This window comes from Meleagris gallopavo, chromosome Z, assembly GCF_905368555.1.
Source record: "Meleagris gallopavo chromosome Z, MGAL_WU_HG_1.1, whole genome shotgun sequence".
Lineage (NCBI taxonomy): Eukaryota > Metazoa > Chordata > Aves > Galliformes > Phasianidae > Meleagris > Meleagris gallopavo.
The window spans coordinates 43,358,955-43,384,981 of record NC_139435.1 but is presented as its reverse complement, the minus strand read 5'-3'; the positions used below and the strand labels follow the sequence as shown (position 1 = coordinate 43,384,981).

The 26,027-nt window shown below is 39.6% G+C and overlaps 1 protein-coding gene across 2 annotated transcripts in view; it reads left to right on the top strand.

Annotated features, from left to right (window-relative positions):
* SHC3 (SHC adaptor protein 3) overlaps positions 1–23,563 on the top strand; it is an 82,873-nt gene extending 59,310 nt beyond the window's left edge. For both annotated transcript variants that reach the window (XM_085212841.1, XM_085212840.1), the window contains 9 exons: positions 382–501; positions 3,571–3,624; positions 8,054–8,105; positions 14,890–15,016; positions 15,873–16,026; positions 16,916–17,012; positions 17,925–18,110; positions 20,757–21,052; positions 23,180–23,563. In XM_085212841.1, coding sequence (XP_085068967.1) covers positions 382–501; positions 3,571–3,624; positions 8,054–8,105; positions 14,890–15,016; positions 15,873–16,026; positions 16,916–17,012; positions 17,925–18,110; positions 20,757–21,052; positions 23,180–23,314 — 1,221 coding nt within the window. In that variant the 3' untranslated portion in view covers positions 23,315–23,563. The remainder of the gene's footprint in view (positions 1–381; positions 502–3,570; positions 3,625–8,053; positions 8,106–14,889; positions 15,017–15,872; positions 16,027–16,915; positions 17,013–17,924; positions 18,111–20,756; positions 21,053–23,179) is intronic.
* The last annotated feature ends 2,464 nt before the right edge of the window (positions 23,564–26,027 follow it).

Below are 26,027 nucleotides of genomic sequence, written 5' to 3'. Positions count from 1 at the left end.
ACGTGCAGCTATATATCTGCAGTGAGTGCATGGTTTGGTCTGCTGTTTCTGGGCAGCCTGCTTTTCAGGCTGCGTCTACCTAGACAAGAAAGCTGTGTGAGCTGCCAGAGGTGGGGAGTTTGTGAACTATGTAACTGCTCTGAGATAACCTCTTAGGTTACGCTTTGATCAGGCATCAGGGTATACCTACCTAACTTGTAATCACTATTAGTAGTAATAGTACAAATTAGATACTATCTAGAGAGGAAAATAGCTGTTCTGATGAAGTGATCTTTCAAAGGTTAGCGACTTTTTAGAAACTTTATTGTTTGGGATAACCCTATCTACAAGAAAGGTCGCCCAAGTAAATAGAACAAAAATATGCTTTTTCTCCTCCCACAGACACCGAACAAAGTTCTGTCCAGCATCTTGGGAAAGAGCAATCTTCAGTTTGCAGGAGTGAGCATAATGCTGAATATTTCTACTGCAAGCTTAAACCTTATGACTCCCGATATGAAACAGGTGAGTATAAGTAGCATATTAATTTGTGAGTCTTTTGGCAAACAGCCTATTGTGCAGTTGTTCGTAGTCTACCAAAGTACTGGATCAAGGTGTTATTAGTCAACATTGTTAATAAAGTGAATGAAAATAGAATATAAATCATATTAGGAGACATATTATGCTGGAGCATTCAACACAGATTTGATTTTCTCCTTACCATGCTTGAGGTTTTGCTCTTAACAGACCTATAATTTGAAAAGACATTCACTGGCTATAGAAGTTCTTGTTAGGCACTCAAAGCATTCAGAGTGTTCAGAGAGGTGCGGTCACTAAAGGACGGAATGTGCAACCCTGATTTTTTTTCTCATTCTTCCCTCTTAGAGCCTTGAAGGGCAATCTGTTTCTGAAGTGCTGCTAAAAATATAGCTGGAGGTATTTTGCAGTGCAGTGAAATGTTAGTCTTTTCAAAAGACCTTTTTCAGGCAGCCCATTTCTTCTTCTCTGTGCTGAAGGTACCCTACAGACATTGGAGAATCACTGCATTGGTCCGTGAATGATGTATGAAATGAGAAAAATCCTTGCTCAGGGTATAGAGAAAGCAGACAGGCTTGTGTAGTCTCTGCTATGCTATTTGCAGGGAGCCCCATACTGTGATAAGGCACACAACTTTCTGCCCAGATGGGGGAGAAAAAATGTTTTTGCTGTCTTCAGGAGCTTCAGGATTATAGAAGAAAATGAATATACACATTGTGTGTTAAAAAGCCTGCTGTTCATTATTATATTTTCAGTGATTATATTTTCAGTGATTCTTATTCTCCATTTCAAAAGCATTGTAATCTTCTACAACGAGCACTGAGACTATGAGTGCAGTGTTATGGTTGCTTGCAGTATTTTGGAGCCTTATTATTCAATAGATAAAGTGATGTTTTTCATGAGGACAGTTGCCCACAGTCAGAACTTGGGAACTTGATCTATTTATTTTACATCTATTTACCTTTTTATAATATATTACATCTATTAAAAAAGTCCAGATCCTGAAAGTGACTTTGTTTTCAGCCGACATCAGAGTAGAAATGTAATTAAATGTTATATCCCTGAAAAGGATCCTCCCCCAAATGCTTTGATTTTTCTCTGTGAGTGATGAAGTGATAACCAGTGAGCTAAAAAAAAAAAAAAGGAGTTGACAAAACTTTTTGTTTCTCCCACATCATTACTGTTCTGGATGCTCCCAGCCTGAGAAACATCTGGTTTCTCAGAGATCCAGTTTAATTATTGCCTCTTGTTTGTGCTGAGCATTTGATTTGAAAATAAGCATGGCTCTGCCCTTGGAGGCTTCACCCAGGAATATGGCTGTGGGCATCTTTTTCCCAGAGGAGGTGAAATGAAAGAAAAATGATGTTGCAGGCTCTTGGGTGTCAGGCAAGCAGTGACTTATGTCTCTGCACAAGAATGTCTCTGCACAAGACCATGCTAAGCAAAGGCATATGGAACCTGTTCGTTTTTTTTTTTTTTGTTTCATTCTATTTGTTTAAAGTGCAGATCTGGGTAGGCTGAGGTTTTTCCAAACAATGTGCCAAACTCCTTCATTTAAATTAGGGCAAGATACCAATTATTTGACATTCCTTTCAATATTTTGTTACTGGGGAAAAAATTTAGTTTGCCTCAAACTAATCTAAAATGTTTTAACTATTGAATTTGAAGAAAAAAAAAAAAGTCTTACATTTCCTTAAAATTTGAAAAAATATTTTTGAGGCAATCTTAATTTTTCTTTTTAATGATGTAGAATGAGATGTTTGCACAATACCAGGTGCAGAAAATACCTATTAGTTCACTTTCATTGTTAAGTTCACTTCCTTTTTATGGAAAAAAAAAGATATAGAAATTCTCACCGCTGAATACAGAGTGGTGGTTCTGCACTGAAAGCTTAAAAATTAAGAATATATCCTGAGGCTGCTGTGCAAAAGGAGGAGTATTAAAAAGGTAATGTTCTATGTATGAAATAAGCACTTTGAGTTGTCTGTGTTGATTCTATCTGACTTGGTGAGTTTTTCTTTTTAAGGAAGGATGGTTGCTAGTTCAGATCTTTAAAATTCAGGATGAATAAAGACATCACAGTATATTTTTTACTGAGTCATTCTTTCCCTACCTCCTCTACCTGCTCCCTTCCCCTCCTCCCCCCCCAAAAAAAACACCAAAAATGGTTTTCTTAAATTTATGGTTCCTTCTCCAACTGAGGGATCTAAATGTCCGAGGCACTGAGTAAGAGGCCTGTCCTAAAACAGATGAATACTTTGGTATGAAATACTTTGGTATGAATTCTATGAATAAAATGACCAAGAGAAAATTTCTCTCAAATGACCTTTTCTTTCTTGGTTCTTACATGATTTTATATTAAAAGATCTAATAAATTAAATCTCAGGACAGCAGTGCAGCAGAGCTGTTATCCTCGTATTAGAGGTTCACTACATTCATCTCTTCAGTGAAATATCTTATTAGTTCAGATTGTACATAAACAAATTGAATTTAGTCATTTCAAACCCCTGGAGTATGCCTGAAATTTTGACCATGATGCTAGATTGCAGCTAGATTGAAAATCCCGTTTGCATATTTAAAACATTTATGTTTGCAACATAAAACGATACAGAGCTATTGGAAGGAATATTAGGAACTTTAGCTGATGTGCAGGTTGGCATGATGTCATCAATTTCACCAGTATGTCATCAGCAGGAAAATATTTTGATGAAAGGGACCCTTTGCTCCATTCATCATTAAAGATAAAGAAAGTGAACTTTAGCAGATTAAAAATTCTCGTGCAGGCTCTGTATGAGAAATCCATATGATTTATTGGAGTTCTAAGAACATTTAACAATTTTGCTGTGCCCTGACAGGTTCCAAAGAATATCAGAATGAATACATTCAACCTTGAGTTTGTTTACATTCTCACTTTACAGATGCACTCCTTTGTAGATACAACACAGCTTATTTTTATTTATATTTATCTTGGTTTTGGATTTTCAGTCCCAAAAAAGGGTAAACTGTGTAAAAAAATCCTACTGACTTGCACTTCATTCTTTTGATCTTTTGATACAGATCATAGCAAATCACCATATGCAGTCTATCTCTTTTGCATCTGGAGGTGATCCGGTAAGCATTCATTTTAAAGCTTTCTCCCACACAGATAATGCTTTCAGAACTGTGTGACAAAATTTATTGTATAGCTTTCTGAAAGAAAAATACAACCACCACAGCTCCCTCTTCTTGTTTCATGAATTCTTCTTGATTGTTGCCATCGAACTCTTTTTGAGGGAAACTACTGTCAGGCACTCATAAATCCTGCACTTTGAATGACTGAAAGGAAAAGTATTAAATGGCTGCAAGCATTCATATAAAAACTGGTAAGTGGAGCTCCATTTTTCATTGTAGGATAGGCAAATAGGTACTGTGTGAATTTTCATCCTGAAAGTCTTTTATTTTGTCTTCTTTGCAGTAATATACAGTTATATTGCAGGTGTACGTTTGTTTTTTTTCCTTCTTGTCTTGAAGAATACAGTGAAAAGAGTATGTTAAGTAGTGCCTTCAGGTATACTCATTACACGCAGGCAGTTTGAAGACTGGCTTTTAGAAAAGGCTAGAACTTTCTTTGTAATTTTGCAGTTTTCAGATACACCTACGCATTTGATTCATTTTAGATCGAAGGGCAAACTTTGGTTGTGCTTTACCCTGTCTTTATGAGTGGCCCATCCGAAGGCATAATAAATGAGCTCTAAAGATATTTCTCATCTACAAAGAAGTGAAAGAACTGTAAAAGAGCACGGTGCTTTCTTCATAACCTTAGGAATATGAGATCTTTTAAGCCTAGACTAACTGTATGAACCTAGTTTTTGCTCTGTCATATTATCTTAAACAATTTATCTGTCATAGATTACAGGTAAGGTGACTTACAGCCTGCCTTTGTAAGTTATTTCTCAGTTAAACTGTTAAGTTGAAGACTGGTGACATTTCCTCTGTTCATTTTACTATCCTTGGTAAACATAAGGGCAAACTTCAATCTTTGAATAGCTCTGCTGAGCTCAGTTAAGTTCCAGGAAGGAAAAGGACACCATATCATAATAATTTGAGGAACAAAAAATGGATTAACAGCAGCTTTCAAATACAACAGATTGCAATGGATGCTGTAAATGAACAATTACTGAAGTGGGCAGAGGAGTGATTAGCACAGATCTCTGCCTCCATAAGAAGATTCTTTGCTCCCCATCTGCCATCTCAAATGCTAAGTTGCACACTGCTACTGATAGAGTGATTTACCGAAGAAGAGAACAGCAGTAGAGACTGAATTTGGAGTAAACAAGCTCTTCCAAATGTTTTGAAGAGAAAATCATACTACTGAGTCAGTGAGCTACCAGAGAAATCGGATGGTACGGTGTGAGAGAGCCTTTGAGAGACAGTGAAATTGTAACACTACTTTCTCAGTATGACCACTCATATGATCTCATTCTGGAGGTGGAGGGGGTAGGTGTGACACTGTGCAGGCTCATCTCAGGGGGCTAGAATATGACACAACTTTAAATCAAAAGCTGGCTCATAAATGTTGTGGTTTGGTGATATTTTGTTGCCAGTATTCCACATCAGAACATCATGTGGACCAGTGGCAGTTAAAGAGTTAATGTTTTGGTCCTATTTACTGCCTTTTATGGGCATTTCGAGTATCCTGATGGGAGGGGAGGGGCGGCATCCCTGGAGGACCTGGTGGGAAGAGGAAGTGAGGTGGAGCTCCAGAGAACGCCAGGGGCCGCTTCTCTTTCCGGCCCCCAATCAGCCGTCTCAGCTTGCCGCGGAAAAACCACGGTGGTTTTGTGGTTTGACTCGCGCTTTGGGTGCTCTTGTCGCTCTCATTTTGCTTGATTTGGTTAATTTAGTAAATTACCGTTCCTCCTCAGATCGTTGCCATTGTGTTTTCTCTTTGTTAACAAGCTCTCTGCCCTTCCCCCTCTCCCAGAGCGCACGCAGCCGGGGGAGGCAGGGTCGCGTGACAAACTGTTAGTTTCCTTCTTTTTTTTTTTTTCCTTTTTCCAGGGGCCTGTGCCCCCCTGTCACGGACTTATATCTAGGGATAACCCCATGACAACTCTTGGTGGTTCCTTTGTCACGAGAGCACGGGAGAGAAGGCGAATGTTAGGGATGTGATAAAGGGGGGCTTTATTTAACCTACCTGTGAGTTATTCAGACAAAACTTTCATCAGCCCTTTAATTATGTCCACTTGCTTGAAGATTGCTGTCAACAAAATTTATCCCCCAAGCGCAGTTGAGTCCTAGTCCGTACACTCGTCTCATTCTATAAGATTTCAGATGTAGGGAGAAAGGCCATACTGCACAAAACATGAGAAGCTCAGATCTGTGCCTGAACTACTCCAGGGAATACTTCCCTTATACTGAATTTTGAAGTTTGATTTATCCAGAAGTGAGTTTGCCGCTACTCCTCAACCCATCCATTTTTTCTGCTCAGGTTTTCTGTCACACGTTTTTCCTAGCTATTTCCTTTGCAACTTTCCTTCTACTCTCTAAGTGTTAATTACCTTCATAACTGAAAATATATGTGTTATATAATGTGTTCCTTGGTCTTGTAGAACTTCTTGAATACCACATACATATTTGCAATATTCCTCTTTGCAATGAGTCAGTCATTTACTTCTAAAACTGTGTTTGTTCTGGTTTAGTGATCTTTAGTCCCTCCTTATAATACAGTAAACTTTTTTCATCCATACTTATTCAGATGGTTGTTTCCAGACTGCTAGACAAGACATTTGCCTTTGGTGTTGCCTGTTGAGATTTCAGAGGCAAGTCTGTCAGAGGTCTTGAGGACAGCAGTTTATCAGTTTCTGCCCAGCTGATGCCTCTGAAAGCATACCCTTTTGATGAGACCCTTATAATTTATTCACTTTTAAATGTGCTCACCTATTGTCTTTACTGGTTCATCATAGTTTGTGTCTGAAGAGGCTTTAGAAAAAATAAAGAGTAGGTGGTTCCAGTCTCTCATACTCACACGCAGAAATGCTGTGAGGTAAATCTAAGATTTACTCAGGCATAAATATGTCTATTAACTATGTCTGTATTAATAAACAAAATGACTTGTGGTCTGCTTTAAGACCCCAAAACCAAACAGCACAATGCAATTTGCACCTGCAGATCTACTCCCTTCCCTTCCAGTGGTCTTCTGGGATTGGTGCCCAGCATGTGCTGTCCCTTTGAATAGTTTCAGGGCATTGCATGGGAAACCACTGCAGGCAAATATGAGCAACTGTGAGACAACTCTCAGGCCTTTACTTTGTCCCTATTTTTTTTGCTATTATGGACTTAACTACTTCCCCCCTTGCTGACTAATATGCATCATTACTTCCAAGTTGTTGCCCAGACACTGTGTCACTGGGTGCTTAAGAAATTACTAGAAAAAATGCTAGGGCTGGTCTGCACTTTTCTGTTCTTCTTTTTTTTTTTTTAACAGACCAACTTCATTAGCACTGTGCCTGAGTGTCTTTCAATAGAGCATTAAGTGATATGACTATTCATCTGTCATCAAAACCATGAATGTACTTCATCGTTTCCCCTATCCTCTCCTTAGGAAGGAAATTGTATATACAGGTAGCAGTGATTTGGTAGGGGTGTATATGTGCTTGTTTCAGGGGGAGCTAAATTAAAGAAATCTGTCATTTAATTGTATATTGATGTTTGTTATGACATAAGATCTTGGTATAATAGTCAACTGTATTGGATTAGTATATATCCTATATATGTCTCAATTAGTTTTAGATATACATCACTAGCCAGGCATGTTAGGAGATGCTGGATTTAACCCAAACTTCCTGATTACATCAGGAATACCTGGCATTTTCCAGATGTGCCAGCAGACCTCACATTTCCTGGGAGCACTGTCCTTTCTCCTTCATCTGCGTGAAGATATACAGTGTGTGAAGGTGATAGGAGTGCAGAAAAAATATCCTAAAAGAGGACATGAACTCTTTTCAGAAGATCCACCTGGCTTGTGGGAATGGGGATGGTTAAGAACTGCCTGTGGGCAGGAGACTGTCCTGGAAGATTGCTTGTGACAGCCTAGCCATGGTTGATCACCTCTGTGCTGTATGTAATTGTAGCCACTAATGTAAATACACCCTCTTGTTACCCATGAATGAACTACACTGCTCAATATTTCTGAGGGCCGTCAGTCCTACTTTTTCTGTCACGGACCCCATTGCTTATTCGTATTCTGAAACAAACTCTCTGGGTACTTGAAAGATGAGGACTTGAAATTTCTATTCCCCTCCAAATTAGCCCTTATCCACATTTTACTAGATTTGTTTAATTGATTTTCAAGAACCTTGAAAGAGATTTTTAAGTTATGCTGGCATAGATCATCATACCAAAACACTTAGTGTTTTTATTCATTTTAAGTAGTGCATAACTGGAGAACAAAACATGTCATATTGAGCTCATGCTCACAGGATTATGTACTCTGGACTGCGATAATTTGATTTAATCTGTGCAAATTTTTTGGCATTCAATATTGCTAACTTTTTTTCAGGATACAACTGACTATGTTGCATATGTAGCTAAGGATCCTGTTAATCGGAGAGGTAAGTTAGAAATGTCTGTTTGGCATCTATTTTCCCTGGAGAAACATGGACTATTTATTATGTAATTCAGACTTCTTTTGTTCCCAGAAAAAAATGTAGCCCAATAAAACATTGCCTTGGACAGAATAATGGAACAATTGTGTAGCAATAAAGAACAGTCATATGCATGTTGGTTCTGAAACCTGGAGCAGGCCTTTTCTGTAGTTTATTTCTAAATTTCACTCAGATTTTCTTCATCTTTTAAATCAAAAGCCTGTCTGCACAAGCTTCTAGTCAACAGCTGACTCATACCTAGCCTCAATCAAGATGCAAGAAGCAGTCCTCTGATTAACTCTTGTGATTAAGAGGCTGAATCTGTCAGAGCTCAGTATATGACATATTCTTCCTGATAGAGTCAGATATCTTTACCAAGTGTGAGCTTTTGAACCAGCTTGCTGGAGGCTGTAAATCTTCTTTCTCTGTGAAGTTTTATTAATGCAGATTCCAGGTTCTATTTCTTTGTCAGTGAAAAGTCAGGAATAGAGAACCTGTTGCTGATTGTGTTCAAAGACTGAGATCTGGTACAGTCTCAAATATAATAGCAAATTATAAAAAGTGTGAATTACAGTGTGTAATAATAGATACATAAAACATTCCTGTTTGTAATGCAGAAGGCATCACTAGGTCTTAGTGCTGGATGCAGAATATTGTATAATGTTCCTGAGAATCTATTTATTATCATAGATTCATAGAGGAAAAAGACTAGCTCCAAAGCATGTCCAAAGATTTTCAACAGGATTTCTACAGAATTTAGATACTTTTACTCCAGCTCTGGAACTGCTACCATCAGCACAACTAATTTGATACCTTCCGTATTTTGTGACCTTTACTTATCCTAGATATTTCAGCAATCTGTTGTGTCCTTGTTCAGAAATGTCCAGATTTGACAGCATTAACTCAGTACATCTGCTAAAAACATAAATATGCTAAATATTAATGAAGAACCCAGACATCTTTGGAGGAGTAGGAGGTAGGGAGATAGTTCCTCATCATGCTTGTTATGTTTTAATCTGGTGTACCTCTCTGTTGCAAGGCTCAGGCATCAGACTGGAGGCTATATGATGCACAGCAGGACTTCACTCTCTCTCCTTTAGCAGTACTGTTCTGCTGAACTTGGTTCCAGAGATCTCAGAGGCAATGTAATGGTTTACCTGGTAATTTCCCATGCTAAGGACAGATATGTGCACTGTAGGGTCTGGAGAAAACCTGCATTCTGTTTTCCTCTGTGAATGGATTTTATATAAAAACTGCTTTATGGACTCTGGACCTTATATCTAACTCAAATGCATTTACACTTAAATTCCTGTCATAGTTGTGTTATGCTAGTCTATTCTAGATTAAGAAATAATCAAAGTACCTGATATTGTTTCCTTGTAGTGCATTTATACCAAGTCACTTGTCAATTTTCAGGAAAAATTTGTCTGAATGGATTCTGTAGGTCCCCAGCTGTTCATGTCCTCCATCCTTCAAATAATTTGTTCCTCCTTTTCTGCTTTATATTAAAAATGTAGATGATATCTGTTATTTTTTGGAGTAGTCTAGTATTAGTCTCAGCAATCTATAATAGAGCCCTTTTAAATTAGCCCTTTCCACTGCCATGGAGCACTGTTATCTCAGGTGAAATACTTTCATGCAGTGATCTTGAGTTCTTGTTCAGTTTTGGGCACCTCAGTACAGAAAGGACATTGAGGTGCTGGAGTAGGTCCAAAGAAGGGCAGCAAGGCTTGGAAGTGCTTGAAGAATATACCATATGAGGACTGACTGAACGAACTGGGGCTGTTTAGTCTGGGGATGAGGAGGCTGAGGGGAGACCTTATTGCTCTCTTCAAATACCTGAAAGGTAACCCAACAAGAGCGGGGTTGGTCTCTTCTCACTGGTGACAGGTGACAGGACAAGGGGAAATGGCCTCAACTTGTGCCAGGGGAGGTTTAGATTGGATATTAGGAAAAACTTCTTTACAAAAAGGGTGGTTAAGCACTGCAATAGGCTCTCCAGGGAGGAAGTTGAGTCACCATCCCTGGAGGGGTTTAAAAACCGTTTGGATGTGGTGCTCAGGGACATGATTTAGTGATGGGTTGTTAGATTTATGGTAGTATGGTTAGGTTGCAGTTGGACTTGATGATCTTCAAGATCTTTTCCAACCTGAACAATTCCATGATTCTATGATCTTTAACTCTTTTGAGTTACAGCCTTCTGTAAGAGGTTTCCCCAACAGTATATATATATATACATTAGAAGCTTGTAAATCAGTGACTTTGCATGTGCTTAGCATTTTTAAAAAGTATAATTTAGCAAGGGATCCAAGTTGCTGTCTTTCACCATCACTGGACAGCCTTTGAGTTGTCTGCAAATCACTTCAGAAAGGAGTTCAAATTTACTCCTGTATCTCTCAAAATTGTTACTGCTCCTCTTACTGACACTAGGGCTAGTGCTGTGTCACAGCTTGCACGTCCATTAAACTAATTTCTTCCCAAGGCTGGAAAAGCTTTCTGCATGCTTTATATTCTGCATCTGGCTAGCTAAGGTCTATTCGTCTTCCACTGTAATATACACAAAAAATCATGTCTGTGTGACCCAAACCTTCTCATTCTTTTATAAGAAGCACATTTCCTACCTCCATTCATGTATCCAAGGAAACAGGTTACTCATTGTGTCACCCACTGAAATTACTTAGTGACTCATGCTTTATTTCAGTTCCAGACAGGTTTAGCAGTGAGCAGTGTGGGCTCTTTAAATGCGCTACTACTTACAGAGTGCAAAAATTGTAGCTTTCTTTGACTTAACTACTCTGAGTCCACTTTCAAGGAGATATGTCTGCAGCTTATCTGGGGCTGATTGTTCACCATCACTAGCACTGTTGCAGAGACTATAAAGAGCAAATATCCTGATGCTAGCTTTATCAGACTCTGTCTTTGAATACATGGAGGTTCCTGGTTTTGGCTGACAGATCCATGTTCAGTGTGAAGTTACGGCCATTTTCCCTGAATTAGGTATTGCTTTAATCTGCTAGAAGAGAGAGCAAATGCTGTAAGGTGAGAAGACTGCATCTCTGAATTTGTTTAGCAGAGCAGCACTCATGATGAGCTCAGAATCTGCTACAACAGCTTTAGCATTTATCCACATGACTGCAGGTTTGTTTACTCTTTAATCTGGTCTTTTATGAAGTTTGTCAAACAGACCGCCACTGGGAAGCCGTTGTTAGACTTTCTGAATCTCTCTACATTGCTTTAACTAGATTTATGCAAAACTGTCATGATCATGCGTTTGTAGGACATTGGCATCCAAAGCTTTTGATTCCACTGAGCTGGGAACTGAGCATACCCTAAAGTACAGTTTTTCAAGTAAAGAATTTATATTCAAATTATTAAAGTAGCCAGGTAGGACATCTCATGGTACTATGGAGTGCTTGGAAAAGAGCCAGAGTCTCAAATCCAATCCAGACTGTAGCCAGTAGACTGTTCCTGTCCAGCACTGAGTATGGAAGATGAATTTGCTCGAGATTTTAATAATGTTAGAGAGATGTTGCTTGTTCAGATCTTTTGCTTCCAGCTCTTCTACATTCCTAGTCTGTTAAGTGGAATCTTTGTGAGTTCACTCATTTATGTTGCCACATAAGGTGATACCTCTGAGATATCCTCCTATCTGAGACTAGGACTGACTTACATGCTTAATCAGCTGATAGATGTTTCTTGATCTCCTCTGGGAACAAAGCTAGTGTTGCTAACCAATAGTTTGACCATGTACTAGCAATGTGCCCTTGTGGACAAGAAAGCCAGTGGTATTCCATGGTGCATCAAAAAGAGCATGGCCGTCAGGTGGAGCAAGTTGAGGCCACATCCTAGAGTACTGTGTCCTGTTATGGGCTCCTCAGTTCAAGAAAGACAATGAACTTCTGGAGAGAGAGAGGTGGTCACAAAGATGACGAGTGGCCTGGTGCATCTCCTTTATGAGGAAAGGCTGAGAGACCTATTCAGTCTGGACAAAAGAAGACTGAAAGGAGATCTTAACAATATTTAATGAGTAGCTCAAGGGTAAGAGTCAAATGGATAGAGCCAGTCTATTTTCAGCAATGCCCAGTGACAAAACAAGGGGCAGTGGGCATAAACTGGAACACAGGAAGCTCCATATAAACATGAGAAAAAACTTTGTTAAGGGTGACAGAGCAATGAATGAGGCTGCCCAGAGAGTTTGTGGAGTCTCCTTCCCTGGAGATATTAAAAATCCACCTGCATGCTTTCTTGTGTATTGTGTTCTGAGGAATATACTGTAGCAGAGGGCTGGACTTGATTATTTCTAGACGTCCCTTCCAACTCTGTGATTCTGTGGTTCTACAATTCTGTGCCACTCTCCTCACCGCCTATGTAACAGAGACCTCGAAAGATGTCGTGGATGGAATTAACTGGGGTCCTGGTTCTGTGCTCCCCAGTGACACTGCAGTTTGCTGGGAGTGTCTCACTCCATAGAGATACATTGGAAAATGTTCCATTCCTTTGTATTACATGGATATCAGGGTCCAGGATCATAGTTACTACTCTTCTACCAGCCTTCCAGCTGGGTGGTGTCCAGCATGTACTAGTGCACGGGGCTCTTCCTCCCCATGTGCAGGACTCTGTACTTTACTTGTTGAACTTTTTGAGGCTCTTGTCAGACTACCCTTTCATCCTATCTTGTCAGACTACCCTTTCATCCTATCAAGGTCCCTCTGGATGACTGCTTGTCCCCTCTGTTGACTTAGTTACTCAGTCACCAGTTTTGTGTCATCCTTGAGGTCATACTGAGGGTGCACTCTACTCCATTGTCCAGATTGTTAAAGATGATACTAAGCAGGACTGGATCCAATATCGACTCCTGGGGTGCTCCAACTAGATTTTGCACCTCTGACCACTACCACCTGTGTCCAGCTGTTCAGCCGGCTTTTAATCTGCTTCATTGCCTGCTCATCCAGCCCATACTTCAACAGCTTCTCTATGAGAAGAAACTATATGGGACAGTGCTGAAAGTCTTTCTGAAGTCCAGGAAGACAATACGTACCCCTCCTCCCTCATCCAGCCGACTTGTGATTTTATACTAGAAGCTTAGCATTTTGGCCAGACGTGGTGTCCTCTTGATGAATCTGTGCTGATTACTGCTAATCTTCTCCTTCCTGTGTCTGGAAGTCATTTCCATAATTAACTGGATCCATTATCTTCCCAGGGACCAAGGTGCGGCTGACTGGCCTTTAGTTCTCTGGGTCATCCTTCTCATCCTTCTTTAAGATAGGAGTGATTGCTTCTTCACAGTCTTTGGATACTCCTCTCAATTGCTGCAATTGAACAAAAATTATTAGATATTATTAGAATAGCCTTGCTATCCTTGCATTTTGCTCTTGATTCCCTGGCCAGATTCAATTCTGTCTGGGCCTTAGCTTTCCTGACTTAATTTCTGGCTGCTTGGACAATATCTCTGTTTTCTTCCCATGTTACCTATTCTTGTTTCTATCCTCTGTAGGCTCTCTTTTTGTGTTTGAATTTGGCTAGGAACTCCTTGTTCATTCATGCAGTCCTCCTAGCATTTTGCCTGACTTCTTTGCTGGGATACATTGCTCTTGGATAGAGAAGAGATGATAATTGAATATTAGCCAGCTTTCTTGGTCCCCTCTTCCTTCAAGGGCTCTACCCTTGAGGGAAGTAAGTACCCAACAGTACTTAACCAAGCAGATCCTTGAAAAGGCCAAGTCTCCTCAGCTGAAGTCCAGGATACTGAGCTCACTGTGTGCTCTCCTTACTGTTCTAAGGATCTTGAAGTCTTGAATTTCATGGTCACTGCAGCCAAGGCTGCCTTTCAGCTTCACATTCCCCACAGGCTTCTTCTTATTGACAAGAGTGAGGTCCAGCATAGCACATCTCCTTTTTGATTCCTTTATCACTTGGAAAACAAACTTACCATCAACACACTCTAGGAGACCTCCTGGATTGCTTAGGTCCTTCTGTTTTGTCCCTCCAAATGATATCAGAGTTGTTGAAGGCCCCCATGAAGACAAGGTTTGTGAATGAGAGGTTAACTGTCTTAGTAGAAGGCTTCATTTGCTTGCTTCTCCTGGCCAGGTGACCTGTAGCAGGCCCCCAGTATAATGTCAGCAACCCTTTCTTCCTTTTAATTCTTACCCATGAATTCTCAGTCAGCTCCTCGTTCATCCCTGGACAGAACTCTGTGTGCTCCAGCTTGTCATTGACATAGAGTGTGACACCTCCGCTTTACCTCCCTTGCCTGTCCTTCCTTAAAAGCCTTTATCCTTCCATTCCAACACTGTAGTCATGGGAGTCTGGGATAAAACTAAAGTGAGATAAAATTAGTGAAAACGAAATATGGAGTGGTTAAGTATTTTATAGTTGGTGTTGTTATTAATATTTACTAATGTCTATATAAACTCAACTTAAACCTCAGAATTTTCTTGCAGTTATCTTCAGGTAATTACAGATGAGTTTTTAGGAGGTTTACAGTCTTTACGGACCTGTTAACATTGTGGACCTGATTTGTGCTCTCACCTATTACAGATATAAGCCATAGTAATTTTATTTAACCTTTAAATATTCCATTGTGTGAAATTCACTGTGCTTGCTTTAGGGTTTATTGAAATAAGCATACCATGAATAGGGCAACTATGCCTGACATGTAGATGCTTTGTCACAGGTCAGCGAATCCCTGCTGCACTGCATGCACTCTAATATAAGTAACAATTTCTATGTGTTAATCTTTTTCTTGTAGCTTGCCATATACTGGAATGCTGTGATGGCCTTGCCCAGGATGTTATCAGCACCATTGGACAAGCATTTGAGCTTCGATTTAAGCAATACTTGCAGTGCCCCTCTAAGATATCTACTTTCCATAATAGGTGAATATGATTACAGAAGACTGCTAAAGAATCTACTACTTTCTATTTATTTATTAAAATGTGCTGTAGAAAAAATAGCTGAAGAGGAAAAGGATTTACATGCTTCAGAAATAGAGTTCTGCTAAATTGGCAAATCAGGGTTTGCCTAATTAATATGAAAGGAACACAACCATTTTAAAAAAATGGGGTAAATCTGGATTCCATAGTACAATAACTAAAATGATCATGTATTCTCTGTTTATATACAGATCTGGATGGCTAAAAATGAGTGTAATTTGTGACATTTCCTTATTGTTGTTACTCTCATAGTCACTCTGTCAATTTAGATGAAGTGAACTAGAGTTGCTGGGCTTCCAGTGTGACTAGTGATGTAAAAAATGTTAAATTCCGACTGAAATCACAGATTCAATCTCTTGATTTCATGAAGTTATTCCAGAGTTACTGGGATAACTTTGAAGATTTACTGGTGCTAGAGTAGGTAAAATTAAAGACAGTGATTTAGAGCTTAGTCAATCAATGAAGTAATAATACAACAAAGGATACCGTAGGATATTTGAAATTAAATCATGTATTTTGCTAATGCAGTTTATACTGATTGTTGAAGGTAAGTAAAAACATCGCTTACTGAGACTAAGGAATTTCACCCATTGCAAAGGGAGTTTTAAAAAAATTAAAGCAAATTTGTCCAAGGAAGAGTCTGCTGCACAATCCATCATTCCTTCCTGACTTATAATGGTATCTGAGTTTTCCAAATAAGATGCAGAAGTGATTCCCTGACAAGCAGTTTTAACATGCTGCAAGTATCTGTAAATGCTTTGTGAGTGAAGGATAAAATGAAGCACTCATTTTCTTATAGGATGCAGAGTTTTGATGAGCCATTGATGGAGGAAGAGAGTGCAGCAGCAGAACATCCCTATTATAATAATATCCCAAATAAAATGCCTCCTTCTGGTGGCTTCATTGATGCCAGACTCAAAGCAAAGATTCCCACTGCTGCAGACACAGCTCAGGTCAGTGCAATTGCATCTCTGCTTTCTCACAGATGGATCTGAAAAAAAGTCTTTTAAAGTGGGTACATAAATGTGTGGCTAGTTCAATTTTGAATGATCAGTGAAGATCTAGGAGACAACAGATTAGGCATTTTGAAGGCAAAGAGAGATTAATTCTTTGTGGTGTTAAAAAATTATGTAGGTTCAAGGAAGATAAACCCATTCAGGATTACTGTATTTGTAAACACCACATCTGTCTCAATATGAAATGAGTACACACTAACTGGAAAAATAATGATACAGAGGCTTTTGAACAGTCTAGCGTAGTCATTGCTAAGTTACTTATGTTAATAACTCAGCAGCAGTTAGTATTCAGACAGATTCATACGTAGATCTTTCATCTTCACTGAAATGAAGCCAGCTAAGATATTTCTGCCAGCATTGTGGTTGGAAGTTTAACTGCAGTACCTACATAGCTATGTAAGTGTTTTAGATCCTGCCCAATTCTGCTGAAATCTCTAAGGGCCCTGTCTTCAGAAAAGATTCTCCTACCAATACCTGAGTGAGTACTCCAGTAACAATGTGAGTTTTTCAACTTTGGAGAGTGCTTGAGGTGTCCATTGATCCTACGTGTAGTTTCTTTTCACATAGGATGTTAGGGCTGCCTGTGGAGGCAAATGCTCTGAAGCGTCATTTGAAATTAATAAAAGCAGGAAGGAGTGAAGTTTTCATGAAGGTCACCAGTAATATATTTACTCCTACACACATTTCTGAGATATATGTTTTGGCACAATAATAAATCAGAAATAAAGAATGGGAGTACACAGAATACAACCGAGGGAATTGTCCAAACCACTCATAATATACCACAGTGTTTTAAAGATTTTCTTTGCACATGTGTCCATTCTAGTTTGCAGCAGGAATGAGAACAGAGAAAGTCTATTACCAGAATCGTCAATTAGGAGACAAATTCAATGAAGACTGGCATCAGGAGACTGTTAAGCAAGGTGAGACTTGCTAGTTTTATCTTTAATACTGCAAGACATCTTGGATGTGCAAAACATGTGGCAGTCTGATGCCTTGAAGCCTTAAGGCAATGAAATGCACTCACTGACTTCCTTTTGATAAGAATTTATTGATGATATCAGTGTAAAGCATATGATAAATGCCTCTGGATAAATTATTTAATGTACAGTTTTATAAAAATGTATATTTTGCAGAACAACTCATACATGGATTTGGCCCAAACTTTCAGCTATCTGGCTTGCCATGTCTTAAACTGTGTAGTATTTAAAGACAGGCTGTTTCGTCTTTTTGGAAAATCTGATCCATGAGAATATGCAAGATGGAGTTTCCAAAGGAAGGGCCTAAAGTCAGCAGCTATTTTAAAATATGGAATAATGCATGTGTTTGCACATGATTTGTGTTCTAAAAGTAACAAATACTGTGTAATTTTCTGTTGCCTGTAAATTATAAGGAGATCACATCAAAATGTCTGTATCAAATTTTACCCCATCCATCCATAAGTGACAGCTTTGGGGTGTTTCTGGGGACTCTGTTTTCAAATGCTGGAATATGTTATCTGCTGTTAATGTGCAGCAATTTGGGGATTTTGTTTAATTTCCTTTCCTCACAAGTCCCCAGCTGAATATTAGTTTTGAAGCTCACAGTCTTTATTTACAAAGAATTCCCTTCCTTCTTGAATAATTTAAATTCATTGAAACACAGTTCTGTCCACTCATCAGCATTTTTCCTACAAGGTGCATCAGTTACTATCTTTCCAGCTCCCATTCCAGTGAATTTTAAACCTATGATGATGGGTTGTGATTTTATCATCTGATCTTTCTAACAACACTGTTCTGTAAAATAAAAAAAGTAAGAAGAAAAAAAAAATCTCTTAAATTTTCTGGGATCCCTAGATATTTATAGTATGCCAAAAGGGAAATCAGAAGCAACCGCAACAGCAGAGATGCCAACATATGTGAACACACAGCATATAAATATGGAGACACTATTGGCACTTCAGGCAGATGCTGAAAGTGACATCAGTGGAAACACAGATAGTACCAAAGAGAGCAGCGCAGGAAAGGATCTGTTCGACATGAGTAAGCTTCCTTTCTTTTCATTCCCTTTCTAACAGGAAAATCAATATATTTTGCGTTAATTCTGCATACAAATAATTATAGAATTGTCCAGATGGAATTTTAATGTTCCAGAGAACTTAAGATAAATTTTAGAAATCACAGGGGTTTCATATCTGACATGATTAAAGATGCAGTTGACCAAAGTCTTGAAGCTAGTTTATACTAGATCTTTGTTAATCTGAGCTGAAACTTTTGTTGTCCATAGCATCATGGCTATCTGTGTCAGAAGGAAATTTAGTCATGGACCTCGTCATGCAAGAAAGTGAGTGAATGGCTGGAGAACTACCTCCTTGCCTGCCCTAAGTATGTGTTAATAAAAAGCCAATGTATACAGCAAAAACTGTATGCAGCATGGAATCTGAGTGGGAAATCACAAGAGTATGTTATCTCTTCCTCTGGGTAGGACTACAATTCCTACCTAGCTATCCATGTGTGCTGAGGGAGCTGGCGGAGGTCATTGCTGAACCGCTCTTCGTCATTTTTGAGAGGTCTTGGATAACAGGGGAGGTCCCTGAAGACTGGAGGATAGCCAGTGTCACTCCGGTCTTCAAAAAGGGCAAGAAGGAAGATCCGGGTAATTATAGGCCTGTCAGCCTCACCTCTGTCCCTGGAAAGGTGATGGAACAGTTTGTGCTGGATACCATCTCCAGACAACTGGGAGAAAAGGAGGTTATCAGGAGTAGTCAGCATGGGTTCACCAAGGGGAGGTCGTGCTTGACCAACTTGGTGGCCTTCTATGATGCTGTCACATGCTGGGTGGATGGGGGAAGAGCGGTAGATGTAGTCTACCTTGATTTTAGAAAGGCATTTGATATTGTCTCCCACGACATCCTTATAACAAAGCTGAGGAAGTGTGGGATAGATGAGTGGACAGTGAGGTGGGTTGAGAACTGGCTGACTGGCAGAGCGCAGAGGGTCGTCGTTGGTGGTGCAGAGTCTGGCTGGAGACCTGTGACCAGTGGTGTCCCCCAGGGGTCTGTGCTGGGTCCGGTGTTGTTCAACGTCTTCATCAATGACCTTGATGAGGGGATAGTGGCCACCCTCAGCAAGTTTGCTGATGATATGAAGTTGGGAGGATTGGCTGACACGCCTGAAGGCTGTGCTGCCATTCAGCGAGACCTGGACAGGCTGGAGAGCTGGGCAGTAAGAAACCGGATGAGGTTCAACAAAAGCAAGTGTAGGGTCTTACACCTAGGGAGGAATAATTGCATGCACCAATACAGGCTGGGGGATGAGCTGCTGGAGAGGAGCTCTGCAGAGAGGGACCTGGGCGTCCTGGTGGACGACAGGTTGGCCATGAGCCAGCAGTGTGCCCTCGTAGCCAAAAAGGCCAATGGCATTCTGGGGTGCATTAAGAAGGGCGTGTCCAGCAGGCCGAGGGAGGTAGTCCTCCCCCTCTACTCTGCCCTGGTAAGGCCTCATCTGGAGTACTGTGTCCAGTTCTGGGCTCCCCAGTACAAAAAAGACAGGGATCTCTTGGAAAGAGTCCAGCAGAGGGCCACAAAGATGGTGGAGGGCCTGGAGCATCTCCCCTATGAAGAAAGGCTAAGTGAACTGGGTCTGTTTAGCCTTGAGAAAAGATGACTGAGAGGGGACCTGATCCAGGTTTATAAATATCTGAGGTGTGGCGGCCATAGTGTTGAGGCCAGTCTCTTTTCGGTGGTAAGTGGAGACAGGACGAGGGGAAACGGACATAAGCTGCAGCATAGGAAGTTTCACACGAATGTGCGTAAGAACTTCTTCACGGTGAGGGTGACGGAGCACTGGAACAGGCTGCCCAGGGAGGTTGTGGAGTCTCCTTCTCTGGAGATATTCAAGTCTCGCCTGGACGCCTACCTGTGCGACCTGGTGTAGGGAACCTGCTTTGGCAGGGGGGTTGGTCTCGATGATCTCTAGAGGTCCTTTCCAACCCCTACAATTCTGTGATTCTGTGATTCTGTGATTAAAGATTCAGCTGAAATTTAAAATATTGTTTCTCAAAGGCTGATTTCACTGAGGTAAATCACACTACAGGTGCCAGTCTGCCTCTGTGTCACAAAGTCCCCTCCCTAAGCTGAGGCTTGGAAGAGGCAGAGTAATCATTGTGACTGAATCTTTCTAGAGATACCAGTAGGCTGGAGACTCAGTAATGGATAACTGTTAAATGGGTATGTTGCTTGATGATGGAACAGATATGATTATATTGACTTTGGGCACCAGTATTATGCAATTTATTTGAAATGAGACTGAATGATGTAACTGGTAAGGCAAAAGGACAGCTTTGCTCTGTACCAGGTTATATAAATACAACTGTTGACAATGGCCATTTCTGAAAAAAATCAGTATGTTTCAAAAGCTCCTGCCAAGGTTCACTTGATTTTTGTCACTATTTTTCTGCATGTCACATACTATTTTAACATATTACACTCCTTGGTCTTAGTATATGACATAAATCAGTAGGCCCAGCACCACAGCTCTCTCTCTCTCTCTCTTTTTTTTTTTTTCCTAAAGATAAAGAGAAGCTGCTGGAACACAAAATAAGTACAGTTTAAAATGACTGGAATATCATTGTTTTGCAATATGATTTACCTCTGAATAATCTTGCACTTGTTTTATTTCCACAACCAGAATCATTTGAAGATGCCCTCAAGAACCAAACATCTCAGCCTGTGCTCAGTAAATTGACTTCTGTTGAATGTACTAGTCCTCTCTTATGTAGAGCTGCTGACTGGACTACAACAGAAGAGCTGAGTATAGAGCCATGGTATCAAGGAGAGATGAGTAGGAAAGAAGCTGAACAGCTGTTAAAGAAATGTGGAGACTTCCTTGTGAGAAAGAGTACCACAAATGCAGGTTCTTACGTGTTGACAGGCATGCAAAATGGACAAGCCAAACACCTTCTTTTAGTGGATCCAGAAGGAACTGTAAGTATGACTCAGTAATACGGGAGGTTTCTAACTGTATTTTCTCAGAGTATTTAATCTTATTTGCAACTGATTGTATGACAGGCTCCTGGAGGTGCCAGTTACATCCATTTCTCTCCTAATGCCTAGGCGAAGATCTACTGCATGAATTCTGCACATTGTAGGGGTAGGTGAAGACATCCTGCTTGACTTAAGTAAACTGCAGGAAGCCTAGGGATGAGGTTACCCAGCTTTGGCCACTGCAGTATTGTCTTACTCAAAAGTGTAGCTAAGTCCTTATTTAATCTTCTAGCTGCTGGTGGCCATGCAAGTTTAACCAGTCTTTGTGCCAGCAGTTTTGAGGACCAAGACCAAGTCCCCCAACCCATGAAGTTTTCCAACTCTGAAAGCTAGGAGACAGATGGGATAACAAAACTACACCATCACTTTGTTGCACAGACTCCTTTAACTGATGAAGCCTCCCAGCAGCAGCACAGTGAGTGCCAAGAACTTCTTGTTTCTCTAGCTGTCCTGTTGCACTTCCAGGGAGGCTGAGGCAGGCTTCAGTGAGCACTGGTGTACATTAATCTTGGCTCCTGGTAGCTGGTGACTGGCAACTCCTCTTATGCTATAAAGAACAGCATTAAAAGCCACAAAGTAAATGAGAAACTCCTGGGAAGGAGATGGCCTGTTGGCATCCATTTCAGCTGAGAAACTTGCAGAAGGAAGACCCAAGAGAATTGTGCTTGAGTCTTGTAGACTCTAACCAGAATAACCATAGCACTCTCTGGCCTACTTACTTACTTTTGACACATGAGGGCAGTCAAAGACTGTTTTTAACGCTTTTATATGCCAGCTTCTGGCCTGGGCTTTAACAGTAGGAGTAGCCTCCTTTAAAATGTTGGTAGGTGCTGTCTGAATCCTGCAGTAGGACCCCCTAATTCTTTCTTAAAAATAATCACTATAGGCTACTTTCTGCAAGGAATATGCTGCTATATGGTGTGGCAGGTGCAGAGATTTGAAGCCAGGAGGGATGGAGGCCTGATGATAGTTGTGTATCTGTTACTCCTGTGGCTGGCAGGGAGTACCAAGGCCAGAGATGGTTTCTGCACACCTTGGCAGGGCTCTCCAAGTATTTCTTCTGCGTTGTGGCAGGTATGGCTGACCTGGGAGGCACTACTCAGTAATGAACTATATTTAGGTTAGTTGAGCTGTCTGTATGAACTGTGGGGTCCCAACACAGCTCCTAGCAGCTTTGTTTATGATTTGTCACAGTCATCCATAAAATGCCTGTGTGTGGCAGGCCTCAGCTTGTGCTTCTCTGCATGGCCTCAGAGTGATAATCTGTAAAAGCTAGCTCATACAAAGTGTGCCTAATAGCCACTTCACACACAGATTATCTAGCAGCATGTTACAACCCCTCAAGGTCTGTTTTGAGAGCAGAGTTAACTGTCCTGATGCTTCTATTCTGATCCAGCTCAAAAAAAAAAGCACTTGTTCAGATGAGGCATGCTAAAGGTAAGGATTGCAAACTTTCTACTGGGTTAGGATTAGAGTTTGAACACTAGTGAGGATGATGTGTGCTGCTGATGGTGAGAAAGCTCTAATTTGAGTTGGAAGGATTGAAAGTATCTTGGTTTGAATATAAGCCCAAGTCAAATAGCAGTAGTGTTTAGTCACCTTCAGGGAAAGGGAATTTTCCAGTGGAAGCTAACGGTGTTTTTTGGTACCTTCTTTGTTGAGGAAAAAGGCGGAGATACTAAAGTGCACAGAGAGATTCTGATGTTGCCAGAAAAAAAAAGAAGAAAAAAAAAAAAGAAAAAAAAAAAGTGAAAGCTCTTGAAAGGAGCCTTTAATTTCTTGAAGAAGAAAACTTGAGCTAAAAGTCCATCTTATAGCAAAGCAAAATGTTGTATAGAAACTTTTCAAGCAGACCTCTTCATCAGGTGTAATAACAGTATACCGGCCCATAGATAGAGACTAGAAGTGTCATAGACAAAACAGAGACTTCTGTTGTTTCTGATGGAAGAGCAATCAGTGTCTAACACATGATCAGTTGTCCCATTTCATTCTTAGAGAACTTGGTGTAAAGTTAAGGGAAAAGGTATTTTGCTGCTTAATCTATCTTCTTGCATCATTTTTTTGAAGGTTCGTACAAAAGATCGTGTCTTTGACAGCATAAGTCATCTCATCAATCATCACCTCGAGAATAATTTGCCAATAGTTTCTTCTGGGAGTGAACTCTGCTTGCAGCAGCCTGCTGAGAGGAAACACCGAGTCTAGATAATTATTTCAGTTCTCGTAACTTGCAAGCTATAACTGGTGAAAACTGCAGATCTCAAAATGTATGTTAAAAAAAAAAAAAAAGCATATTCCCCTGTATTTTGCCAGTATATTTTCTTTAGTTTTAATAAACCCTCTTTCACATGGTACAGTTGGAAATTCTCAATGCTTTATGTGGACATGAAGCCACAACAGAAGGCTTTCTAAAAAAGTAATTTCAATAAAATTGTTCTGATTCTTTATTGTGAATATGAAGTGTATATATACACATTATTCATAAATACAATATATATTTATGTTTTCCAAGTCAGTCTGTTGATGGTATAGGACTAATCTTCTGTGATATGTGTTTTTAACTGAAGAAAATTGCCAGTTGTGATTGTTCAGATAAAAACAGAATACAGCAGTCTCAATTTCTCAAGGGAAAAAAAAAAGAGCATCTTATTTATGATTTTATCTAAGAAGCACAACTATGGGGATAACCATTGGATCATACTGCTTAAATACTATGTAAGAAGAGTGAATTCAGCAACTTGTACTCCAACTCAGAATTTTAACATAAAAGGATTTTTAAAAGTGTTATTCAGTGTTATCGATATCAAAAGCATTTTATCTTTCTGATGTCAGGTCTGAATTCTTGTATGATACTACTCAAAGCATTTATATCTAGCTTTAACAATGATTTGGTGTGATCTTTCTGTGTACAAGATGTATGCATTTGCTTGTTTTTAATTACAATTCAAGAATATTCTGCAACTTGAATTTATTAATTTGAGTGATAAAGTTATTTGATTAAGTTGATAAAGTTCTCTGATTATAGTGAAGAGCTAGGTGTCCTTCACTATCAGTTTCCATCAACATCAGTGGAGATGTTAAATACTGATTAGACAAGTTCCAGTATCTTGTGTTTAGTAGGTTTAATACAAGACATGAGTGGTTAGTAAAAGATGCTTGAAAAAAGCTTTTCTTGGTAGAAAAACTGAAAACTATTAACACTCAGTGATCAGTTTTGCAAATGATGTAATTTGCATTTACCAAGTTACTAGGTGCCTCTTTCAAAGTATAACTTGACTTTGGCCTTCAGCAAGTGATAGTACAAATATCAGCTTTTCTCTAAATATCAAAGATGCATTTCTGGCAAATACATCCTTGACTTTTGGTACTGGGAAATGTTTTAATGAAGGTTTGTGCTGGTCACATGCAAGGACTATATGAATTTATCTTCCTAGAACCTGTAAAATGTAAAATCATTGAGCCAAATTCAATAGACACAGTTCCTATTATGGCAGAGTTTTTAGCCAGAGCCACGATATAGCCTTCAGCATTTCAAGATCACCAGCACCAGCATCTCAAATCAAATAATAACTTGATTTGTAATGTTCAAAACTGAGCAGGATAAGTCTAGGTTATGCTCCTGCCTGTGCTGAAGTAGCTTTTAAGACATTTGCTTTGAAGGATTTTGAAAGTTTAAGAATTTGTTATATTAAGACCAAACTGATGAAAGAATTCATTTGGAATGAATTCAGACAGCATCATTATATATGTGTGTGTATATATATGTATATATATAAAACAGGAAAAAAAAGACCCAAACACAAAAAACCCACAACCTCAGATGATTTTCTTAGACTTTTTGCTCTGAAACATGGTGAAGATGCAACTTTGGAAAGTTTTTTTGGTTGCTCTCAAGAACAAAAAATGGTATGGTCTCTAAGACTGATCATGTGACCTATGCCATAAAAGTACTTTTGATTCTGTAAACAAGACATTCTGAAACCAAACTAAGACATTCAGTGAACCATATGTTTCCAGTTCATTTTGATTACAGATAGTTATTAGGTTTCTAGATCTGGATGCAAGCTGAGACCAAAGGAAAGAAATCAAATAAGCATGGCACAAATTAGCATGGCAGTGGGACAAGTGGAATTCTTAAGATCTAGGTTGTCCTTTTACCAGGTTGGAATTTGCAAGGGAAAGTGAAGAGATTCATCAAACTGATTTTATTGATGAGAATCCATTTTTACCATATTTCCATTTGAAGTATCTCAGTTGACACCTTTTTTCATCACATAGAACACCTGTTGTTCTGGGCTTCCACCTTCCTACAGCCCAGAAATGGAAAGTTTTTACTGTGATATCACTAGCTGTAAGAGAAGGCCACTTCAGAAAGTGTCAGGTGCCTAATTTCTTCAGATACCTTCAAGAATACCACCTGTATCTCTGTTTTAGATTCCTAAGTATCTTGTCAACATATGCCTGGAAAAACGTGACAAGACACAGGTGTATGACTGAAGGCACTAAATACAGATTGAAATAAGCAGCTAATTTTTTTACTGTTGTCCTAATGGTAGCTTAGGTAACTTAGAAGCCAAATAGCTGCATGTTTTGGAAATTAAAACAGGTGTCAAGGAGACATAAAATGAAAAATCTTGGCAGATTTATATATATAAATATACAGTTCCCCAAACTATATGTCACTTATGTCACAAACTGCTTCCAGAAAATGGGGCTGTTTCAGACTGTTCTGTCAACTCATCCAATTTGCCAAGTATGTTCACTGATGTTACAAGGGTTACATGTAGCTTGATTGGGCACACTTCAGTACTAGGTGTTTTGGGCTGCAACAATGTCCTGCTGTGGCAATCTTCTGGGAGACTCTGGTTAGATAGCAAGATCCAGACCCTTCTCTAAGTCACTGGGAATGATCTTGAAG